The sequence below is a fragment of the Empidonax traillii genome, unplaced genomic scaffold (assembly GCF_003031625.1).
Source record: "Empidonax traillii isolate 1590-97213 ecotype Southwest subspecies unplaced genomic scaffold, ASM303162v1 scaffold662:size427329, whole genome shotgun sequence".
In the NCBI taxonomy this organism is placed as follows: domain Eukaryota; kingdom Metazoa; phylum Chordata; class Aves; order Passeriformes; family Tyrannidae; genus Empidonax; species Empidonax traillii.
The window spans coordinates 280,545-291,713 of record NW_020955855.1 but is presented as its reverse complement, the minus strand read 5'-3'; the positions used below and the strand labels follow the sequence as shown (position 1 = coordinate 291,713).

Below are 11,169 nucleotides of genomic sequence, written 5' to 3'. Positions count from 1 at the left end.
TCTCGCCCATCAGCACCGGGTAGGGACAAAAGATCACGCTCATCTTTCACCACTGGTCTTTAACTACTGCCTGGTTATGCTAAAGAGGCTACCTGCCGCCAAGAGTATTTATCAGAGCAGAGGCTGCCGACATGGCAAAGATACATTGGCTGGATCGTGCGGCACTCTCCCTTGGGAGCCTGGCCCTGGAATCACGAGGTGAGGCTCTGGAGCGCGATACCGAGGACCCACGGCACAGCGCCAGCTCTGCCCGCAGTCGCGGCAGTTCCCACGCATCCCTTTTTCCAGGCACTTTGGCTTGAAATGGGCGGATCCAGGGCCGCGCCCGTTCTTCGCGTTTGGTCTTGACCACCTCGTATCTCCCCTACCTTGGTGGCGGCCGCCGGTGCCCCCGCACCTCCCGTTGCCCGGCCCAGCCGGCGCGGTGCCCGCGGGGCTCACGGCGGCGCGGGCGGGGCGGGGCCTGCCGGGGCCGCTCCGTTACCCTCCCCTTCGCCGCTTCTCGCGAGGCTTCTGCCGGCACCGGGGGCTCGGAGCGCCCGGCGCTGGCGCGGAGGGGGCTATGGCCGCCCTGCGCTCCCTCCTGCGGTGGCGCCGCCGCCTGGGGCCCGCTCCCGGCGCTCCGCCGGCGCGGCGGCTGTGGGGCGGCGGCGGCGGGGCCGGGCCGGCGGGGCCGCGGCGGTGGCGGCGGGAGCTGGGCTGGGCGGCGGCGGGGGCGGCTCTCGCCGGGTTCGCGGGGTACCGGCTGTCCGAGCGCCGGCGGGAGCCCTCCCGGGAGCCGGCGGGGGCCCGGGCGCTGCTCCCTATCCCCGTGGCGGCCGCTGCCAAGGAGACGGTAGGTGTGTGCGCGTCCTTTCGCGGCGGGACCGCTTCCCGGGCTGTGGCGCAGAGGTGACCCTGCGTGGGGCCGGCCCGGTGCCGGGAGGCGAGCCAGGGACCCGGGAGGAGCTGTGACCCCTCGGCAGAGACGGGCTGTCCCTGTCACCCCTCGGGACAGACGGGCTGTCACCGGAGCGCCGCGGGTAGCGGGCACTGACGCGCCTTGGCTGCGCTTCGTCTCTGGCGCTGTCCGAGCCTTGCTTTAACAGAGAATGCCGGTTTGCAAATGGAGCAGCTCAAAACCTGAGTTCAGTTAAGACAGTTACCGATTTACTATAAAATTTCCTGTAGTGTGGAGGGTTCACGCAGAGCTTCGTACGAAGTGACAGCATTATGACAAATAACGCTTCAGCTGAACTAGTTCACGGAAAACATAGGTTGGGTAACCAGGGGTGATGAGAAACAGTTGGCGTTCACCTGGAAAATGAAGTTTCCTGGGATAGGGAGAAACACTGCACCGTGGCATACGTAACGTGGTAATGATAGGGGTGGTTTTTTTTTTTTTTTCATTTAAAAATGTCAAGAGCTGTGATTAGGCAGTTTGTCAGTATGGGGTCTGGTAAGACTGGAAATCAGTGGTGCAAATGGCTTGATTCTGGATGCCAAGTTTATTTTATACTGTCTTTGGGAGCAGGATCTGCATTTTTGCAGCAGAGGGCCTTGGGCTTAAGAATGAATGTTATCGGCCCTTTCATCCCGTGTCGTTATCTGAAATACAGATTCTGTCGGCAGCATCCTTTATGAAGTGAAGTTGAGCCTGGTGTTTTTGATTTTTCATGTAGTTATGTCTTGGGTGTGTTACTGTGGCACAGAGAACTGAAGACAAACTCTTCCAGATTTTCATACTGTTTTGATTTGACAGAACTTAACACTGTTTTACTTGGCTAGTCTTAATTCTCAGTCTTTTTTTCAGGGCAAATATGGCTCCTGCACCCTAGAAAAGTCAATAAATTTAGTGGGATGTATAATTATGAATTTTCACATACGTTGCTGTAAAAGGACTGAGCTTGCAAATTCAGAATTAAGGTTATATTTTAATTCCTGTAAAATTAAAAAAATATGTAAAATGTATCTTCTATTTATACACTGGCTATTTTTTTGAAGACAAATACTGTTCTGAAGACAAACACCGTGGTCCTATGTGGAAAATAGCTATGGGACTTTTGGTCTGAGGTAGTGCGTTCCTGTGATTTATTTATTAGTGACTCTTGGCTGCAAAAGGGCTTGCATGGCAGTGGGGAAAGACCATAGTTTGAAAGCAGATCTAGATGGTGAACTACCAAGAGTAGTTTGACCATGAGCTCCATCTGTGATCCATTTATCATTGCCTTCTAGACCTGTTATGAGCACCAGCTCTCTCACTACAGATTTTGGAAACATCTCGAGAGGTGGAAAAAAGGATGTGCATACTGTTCCAATTGCACTGAATGGTATTCATGGTAGTGACAATAACTTTTGTAATTCCTAGTTTTAAGTGCTGAGCTTGCAACCTTAATAAACAGTTTAAAAATCATAATAATGTTGAGAGTAGAAAATTCTGTTGTGAAAAATCATAAAAGTGTCAGTGTCATTAGGATCAAGGCTGGAGCTCTTGAATCTACTGCAGAGTGTGTTTTGACTAATGGCTGGAGAATGATAACCTCCAGCTTCTGTATAGATGAGTTTGATGGAACTGTCATGCATGTTTTATTAGGAGATTTTTACAATTCTATCAGGTACTGACCAACAACAAATGATGAGGGTCAAGTATCTTGGGATCCTTTCTAGCTGCATTTGGACATTTATTCTTTATTCCTGATGCACAAAGCACTGTTTACTGGGGCTTTTGAGGTTTGTCCTTACCCCACTTTCCTGTTTCCCTAGCTCCCCCATCTCATTTCCCATCTGTCTGCCTTTCATTACACCAAAGCAAATCATGGAACAGCTTTTTTTTTTCTCCTTCTATCGAAGCCACACTTTTCTATTTCATTCTAATATTTCCACTTGCATGTTTCTTCCTTAATCTTTCCTCTAGCTGCATGCTTTTCCCAAATGCATTTGCTTAGACCACTGCAAGCAAGAAGAAGCTGATAGCTGTGCTGTCAGTGTCTTGGTAGAGAGATCTACAGCAGCTGGTGGAAGCAGTTACATGGATGGTTTCTTGCATCACCCTGGGGGGACAGAATAACCTCTAAAAAAAAACCATAGTCCTGACATTAAAGTGACCAGCCCCTGCAAAACCTGAAATCCTTTAAAGCTTTAAAACATAGACAACCATAACGTATAGACTGGTATAAACATAGACTTGTCAGAGAGTCTTGTGGGAAAAAGAAACCTATCTCCTTCCATAGTTTTTGGTGTTAATTAAAAAAAAAATTGTTCTGAAACAGCAATTGACAAGGGATAATTCCATTTTTAATGGTTAACAGGTAGTAAGTTTATAACTAAAAACAGTATCACAAAAAGTGATATTCAGTAAAAAAGCAAAGTTTTCAGACAGCGTTCACAAGGATCCAAGACAGCTGTGGCTGTCTCATCTCTAATGTTGGGGGGGGTTTAACCTTGGCTAGCAGGTACCATGCAGCACCACAGAGACACTTGCTCACCCTCCCACAGTGGGATGGCAGAGAGGGCTGGAAGTGTAAAAGTGAGAAAACTCATGAGTTGAGTTTGCCAGGCAAGCAAAGCAAAATAAGGAATTAATTCATGGCTTCCCATGGGCAGGCAGATGTTGAGCCATCCCCGGGAAAACAGGGCTCCGTTACACATAATGGCAACTTGGGAAGACAGATGCTGTCACTCTGAATGTGTGTGTGTCTCCATTTCCTCTTTCTTCCCCAAAGCTTTTATTACTGAGCACAATTGTATTGTGTGGAATCTTCCTTTGGTAAGTTGGGATCAGCTGTCCCAGCTGTGTCCACTCCCAGCTTCTTGTGCCCGCCCAGTCGACTTGCTGGTAGTACAGTGAGAGAGGCAGAATGAGCCTTGACAATGTGCCAGCAATGCTCAGCAATAACTGAGATAGCTCTTGTGTTATCTACACTGGTCACAAATCCAAAACATAACACCATACCAACTACTGTGAAGAAAGCCAAACTAAGTGCAATATCTAGTCTTGAATTCCTACGTGTCTTCCTTATTTCTTCAGAAGAATTTTTGTAAAAGTTCAGTAAGTGAAATGGCCTTCTTGTTTCATTTAGGCAGCTCCAGCAGACAGTAAACCACCAAATAACTAAAAAATGGCCGTTAACCTAGTTTACATCTTGACTATCAAAGAACAACTTTCTTTTCTGGCAGGTCACCTGCTTTCAGGTAATTTTCATATGGCTTGTGAAAGTATTTTGAGAGTTTGCTGGTCCCATTTAGTATCCCTATGGTTGACTTTTCATCAGATTCTGTTGCTGAGTCGAAGTAATGCTTGGCAGTAGTGATGGAATATTTAAGAATGTAAGACTATCATATATATCTTGATAGTTAGTTGCTTTGTCCTACTGCTGTCATCTAGGATTTATGGAACCAGTAAATTTTAAAGGGGCTCTTGGATTCCAAGACTAATAATGATGATCACACAGATGTTGATGGGACACTTCCTTGGGCAGTTTGGAAATGAGAGTAACTGAAAAAAAATTGTGTTTGAGACTTGTAGAGAATCAGTGTGTCAAAATGGTCTGCAGATCTGTCCCCTTGTTCTATGAGACTTTTACAGTACGAAACCTGATGAGCGACAGATTTGTGAATTTATGTACAGATAAGTGAGAAGATGCTCTTTGCTACAGGTCAAGTAAGCCGATATGCATCACCAACATAGGGTCAGTGGTGTGGCAGGCATTTTGATCAAAGATCATGTGATCAGTGCAAAAGTATACTGGCTGATCGAGCGTATCATTGGAGATGTTCTGGTGGAGAGTAAAATTTGTTACAGAACCAGCATGAAGCTTAAGCTCCCTACAGGGTTACTTTTTCCCAGATGCTTTCTGAGAATAATTCCAGTAATGGCAACTTTACATGTGATTATCTTGAGTGAAATCTTGGATGCTATAATAAAGCAGGAGCTTTAATTCCAGAAGTGCTGCCTCAGAATTGAAGTAAAATTCTGCACTGGGAGGTGCTGGTTTTGTGTCTAAAGGTTTTGGTGAAGACTGGAAGAGCTCTGCTAGCTGACAGCTCCTTTAAAGGAGATGCTTATGCAGAGCAGGAATGTCTTTGAATGAACTGTTATTTTGGTACAGATTCTCCTGTAGTGATAACTGAGAATGATATTGACCCAAAAAGAGCCCTGATCCAACGTAGTGCTCATGAAGTATTTACCTTGTTGGAACAGCTGTGTATCATGTTTCTTTCAAAGAAATATAACAGATTTCTAAAGACATAATCCAATATCAGAGTTTCTCAGAGAAATTAATACTGTCTTCCAGTTTCTTACCTCCAGAAGTCCAGTGTCATTAGTAAAACTTACTAAAATGGTCTTGGCAATACACATGATGCCTCTTTGCACTCCTAAGAGATCTTTTTGATAATCACATTGTCATTGTGTAAAGGTAGTGAACTCCAGGCCTCTATTTATTTTTAGGAGTTGCTCTCTAAGAATCATTTCCTTTAGAGGTGATTTAGGTATTAAAAGGGAGGCAGGGAGAGACAGACACAGAATGTGTACTTTATTACATTTCTTGATTTCCAGCAGAAGGATACTGCATACTTGGAGGTTTCCAGAGGGTTTTCCCTTGTACCTCAGCAGTAGTCGAACCCCCTCGTTGTGAAAATACTCAAAAGGTCAAGTTTATTTGTAGCAGCACATTTCTAAGTGCATTATGTCATGTATTTCCATCTCTGTGAAATGAAGAACAAAACTTTTAACTCCAGAAAATAAGGCAAACTCCCCTAGGAAGGAGACCTGTCTGCTCAAAGAGGATGCTGTTCCAAAAGATGCTTGAGCATCATTTTTACAGAAGCCACTTGTAGCAAATGCTGTTTTATGTTGTAGATCAATTGCCAAATGTAGGAAGATGTTTTGCTCTTTGGCTGATCACACATGAAGCTCCTTTACTGCTTGCCAGCCAGCTGTAGTGAGAGCCATGCTGAAGGAAAAGGAGGTTTCACCTTTCATCATTAATTCTGTGTTCCTCCTAATGTTAAAAAAGGATAGTGCATGTTTGGGATGGACAGATGCAGCTATTAGTATGTTTTAGTGCTGTGTGCAGTATGTGGATGTGTAGCAGGACATACACACTGACTAAAGCCTCTTGAGCTGCTAGAGGTTAAGTAAGTTCCACGTGAAACTAATGTAAGAAGGACTGTAGGAGAATATTTTAGGGTAATACTTATTTCGAAGGATTTCTGGAATAGCTGTGCTTACAGTTAAACACTGTTACCCAAGGATTTCCTGTAACACAATTTACTTGAACATGGCCCTTTTTACAGCATTTTAAATACACTCTAGCTTCCTGTGCTTGTAAATACTTTAATATAATAATGTCCTTATCTCAGTGAAGCGGGATCAACTAACAGAATTGTTGGCTGTAGTACATCTAAGTTGTCTGCTAGAAATACAACTTCAGTAATCATCAAAACAGTTTTGTCTACTTTGGGATTTTCCCACACTGGGAACTTGACGTTTAACCTTTTGGCCACCCAGCATGAAAACAGAATTGTGCTACTTTTATCTACATGGGAGCATATTAAATAAGCCTGAAGTCAAATATAAACGAAGGAAGTTAGGAACAGCATTGCTTTGAAAACCTTTTTATTTTAATAATTTGCACAGATTCTCATTGATGGAAGACAGATTACTTTGCAAGCAAAAATTCAAAGAAAGTTACTCGCTTGAAATAAATTAAAGATTAAACTACTACAACAAACATAATTTTGACTGCAAGAAAAATGTACTTTTAGTAGTAAATGTTGGCTTCTTTGGCTAAAATAGTCTCACCTTTATCTCAGTTGGAAAAAGCAAGAGAATACTGATTAGGCTTGGGACACAGCAAAGTTGTGATTTTTTTATGTGATACTACTGGAGCTTTTTGCCTCACATGCAAACAGCATGCATATTTTCACCTATTTGTTCTGGAAAATATTTTGCATTATTTATATGTATTCTCAGAATCTGGGAGTTGGACTAGTATTCTGGGTTTTGATAATGGATTCTTGCAGTTTACTTCTGTAGAGCTTTATGAGCTTATAGGAGTCAGTTTTTTGATTTCCAAGAAAAAATTTCTGTATCTGGATTTAAGCTTGTTTCTATGAGAAAATTAGATTTTTTGCCACACAATAAAGACTTCCAAAGTACAGATCTAACGTAATACAAGACTCATACTTGACAAAGAACATTTGTGTTTTTTAATAGAAAGAGAAATTATGTAGCATTTTGTCTTCTGCACTTTACTCACAGTGAATCTGAGCCACATTATTAATGCTTATTGATATTTTTAGATAGTTTGGGGTCATAACTACTGTAAAATTTTAGTTATTTTAATGCCAGTGGGGGCTTGTGCCATGTTTTAGGCTGTCTTATGGCAATGTAAAGTTATTGCATGGATTCACTGGAAGGCCATACAGGTTAATTCGTGTTATACCAAATTCTAACGGAACATGTCTCTGAGATAAGAAAGCCAATAAGATAAGCATGGGACCAGAAGTGGAGATTAGGCCATGCTTCAAGTGATACATGGGTACCATTGGTGACATGCATTTCAGGGCATTTTGAGTTGTCTCTATTTATAGACAAAGTACATGAAAGATGAACCCAAAATGGGAAAGGGTTTTGAACACTGAATTTGCTTGATAGCCTAGATTTTCTTCACTTAGATTTTTTTTCTACGAAGAGGGAGAAAATATGGAGGGGTGTCACTCTAAAGAGGTTCTGCAAGGAATGCTTTCAAAGTCAATTGACTTAAAAATGTCAAGTGTCTGTAACAAAGACCTGCCTCTAAAGGGCTACTGCTTTGTGACACGCATGGTGGTACTATTAGAAGAAGTAGGGCTTTAGGTGACCCTCTCTAAATACAGTACTTACAGTAAACAGTTTTTAGGAACTGTATTAAGTCATTGAAACATGTCGGTGAGAGAGCATTATCATATTTTCATTTGTGTAATAAATTTGAAACCTTTGAAGCCTTTTCCAGGTACTTTAGGCTGTTTGTAATATGTTTGTAGCAGAGGTAGACAACGGAAGCACACGTAATTGAAGAATGATACTCTCAACTCAGAGAAGTACCCTGCCAAATTACTACTTGGTCTTCAATGTAATAATTGCTTACCTTGTTTCAATAAGCTATTGTTAAAATGGGCTTTTGTATGGAAAATGTTTCCTTCTGTTTTGTTTGCCTGATTGTGGTTTGCATATAAGTGCTGAATCCATTTTAGAAAGTGCTTTGAAGTGTCTTCTCCATGGGAGAATTAGGTGTATGTATGCACAATTCTGTGTTAGGGAACAGCAGGAAAGTAGGCTGAGATAATTTATTCTCTTCATCTGATTTAAACACCCCAAAAAAGGTGCTGTGTTCCATCTTCAGTCCTTCTGCAAGGGTATGGCACAGGAGGACATGGAGTGGGGGGTGAAATATGGAGCAGCAAGGTACCAGAGTTTGAGGGAGGAAGGGCAGAAGGATGATAACCACGAGCTTTTTGATTACAACTATTAACACTCGTAATTTTTTGAGAATAGGAGAAGGTAATGTATTGTTCGTGAGTGCACATAAGCTTCAGTCTTGCCTCTTTTTATTTACTTCTTGAGTTATGAAGTTGGAAGGATGGAAATTTTGTCTACCAGCTAGATTCTTGGTTTCAGTTGTGGGCTTTTTTCCCCTCTAAATTTCTAATAACAAAGCATGCCTATATCTAAAATTAAGATAATACTGCTATTGGGAGATTTGTGATGTTCTGCTTGAAGGAAATTGTTGTGTCCATTTTTAAAAGGCAAAGAAGCATAACATTATATAAGATCATAGTCATTAGTAGGCAGGATTGCCAAGAGGTTAATAAACAAGCATTAAAAAAATCTCCCCTCATTTGTTTGTCAAACAAATTTACTTTCATGACAGTTTTTGAAGATTGTTGATAATTACAGAGAGATTTAGTCTGGATAAGCTCTTGAAACTTCAAATAGAAACTGGAATCTTAGTGGATTGCTGTTCACTCCTTCACCAACAGTACCTTCCCTGAGGTATCCAACATCTACTTTCTGTGTTCATAGAATCATTGAGTGGTTTGGTTTGGAAGGGACCTTAAAGATCGTATAGTTCCTAATCTATTAAGCAGTAATAGAAGCAGAAAAGCTCTGAACAAGAAATTTGGACAAAAAGTAATATTATTTCCAAAGATGGTTTTATTTGTCAGTTTACTAAGGTGTGTGTCTGGAGTCTTCGGCAGCCAAACTTTGCTTTTATTTGGACATTTAGTTTATGGACCAGTCATCCTATACATGTTAGGCCCTGGGTACATTTATTTAAATTCTTGTTGGATCAATTGCAGAAATAACTTTTTTTGGTTCTTTCAGATAAACCCACAAAGTTTAAAATAAAGTGGTGTTTTTATTCCTTGGAATAAAAGTATGCTTAAGCTTGCAGTTTTCCCTCTCAATTTGAAGTAGGTGGAGCTTGCTGCTGAAACAGGTGGTATTTTCTTTCTCATAATCTGTAAGTTCCTATGCCCTAGGTTTTGATACAAATAACTGTTCTTGTGGAGTGGATCCAAGCATTTATCCGGCTAGAAAATAACACCACCAAAAAAACAAAAAAAAGTTCTCAGTCAGACCAGCTCTGTTATCTAGTTTGACACTTGGAAAAATTAACATAAAGTGGCAGAGCAATGGCATGCAGGTATTAGGCCTTTAGGGAGATACTACTCTTTTTGGTGGCAGGCTGTATTCATATCAGGTGACAATGACTTTGGGCCAGAGCATGAAATATTGGCATTGCTATATAGTCAGAGGGAAACTGGATTGAAAAATAGAAGTTAAGATTTTGCAGACCTGAGTACTGACAGGCATATATTAAGTTGAAGCATGTCTTGGAAATTCCATGTTTGCAGCAAGTTCTTTTATACTTGTAGTAGCATAGAGTCCTTAAGATAATGTTGAAATATGTGTCTGAGAATTTAGCAAATGCTTTACTCAGCGTCTCAAACGAAATACTAAGCAATGGTACCCGAGACAGAATTTCTTGAGAGGGCAAAGAATCTCAACATGTTCTCCCAATGGTAACAGTGATCAAAACTAAGATGATATTTGAGAGAGACATTATCTACAGCTTCCCATGGTTTTGTGTGATTGATTATGACTGATTGCAATAGCTTATACATACTGCATGTGTAATATGGCCTAGAAGCAGTTTCTTTTCTTAAAATTGACTTTGCAGAAATATTGCTTTATTACTCATGCTTACAACCTGAATGTATTCAAAAAACATGTTTGTAATAGTGATAAAATAACACATGTATCAAAAATAAGATAGATTATTAAACTTCAAATACAGGGATAATCAGTTGTGTCACTACAAGCTCTATCAAAACAATTGAGTTGTGTAAATCCCACATGAAGGCATAGCTTGCATGCCACTGGACTGCTGAAGGATCAGTAAGACCAAAATATTCAAACAGTGAGATAGGACAGAAATATTTTGGCTTGCATGTGAGTAGGTCAGAAAGGAATTACGCTTCTTTTTATCATTCAAAGATGACTTTGTAGTCATCTAACTGTTAGATGGCTGTTAGATTTTTTTCTCCCCATATTTAATTTTTTAATAATTTGAAAATGATAAAAAACACAAAGCCCAGATTTAAAGCTGCTTCTCAGGCAGAAGTGCAGAGTATTTCTCTGCAGAGCAGTCTCATGAAAATTATTGTATAAGTGTTTCTGTTACTTTCTGTCACAGGTTTTTCTATTGAAACAAAACATTTTCAAACATGCACACACACAGCAATGATTTTAAAAATAGCAGAGACAGTCTAGAAAGAGAAATAGACAGACAGTAGTCTTCCTTCTAGAAGGCTAGTAAAAGTGTCCTAGATGAAATATTGAAGTAGTAAGACTCTCCTATATAAAATTAATTTTTTTCCAAATAGGAAGTGTTTGACCTCTTCTAGACACATTCATTTTGATGTGTCTATTTTCAAAATGTAATTTAATCCTAGTTATAACTGGAGACCATAAAGTTTTGTTTCACTGCAGTAGTCTTACTAATGCTTTATTTTTTAAGGACTTAGTTTGGAAAGCTGAAGAAAAGTGAGCCCAGATCTTTGACTGTCAAGTATAAATGTGCCTTTGCTTCTAATTGCTGAAATCTGAAATCTTTTCTTAGAAGGTTTTTGGAAAACCCA

General features: G+C 41.0%; 1 protein-coding gene across 1 annotated transcript in view; it reads left to right on the top strand.

Annotated features, from left to right (window-relative positions):
* Window positions 1-562: 562 nt before the first annotated feature.
* The window catches only part of MICU3 (mitochondrial calcium uptake family member 3), a 50,678-nt gene continuing 40,071 nt past the window's right edge, over window positions 563-11,169 (top strand). The window contains exon 1 of the mRNA XM_027899364.1: window positions 563-835. Coding sequence (XP_027755165.1) covers window positions 563-835 — 273 coding nt within the window. The remainder of the gene's footprint in view (window positions 836-11,169) is intronic.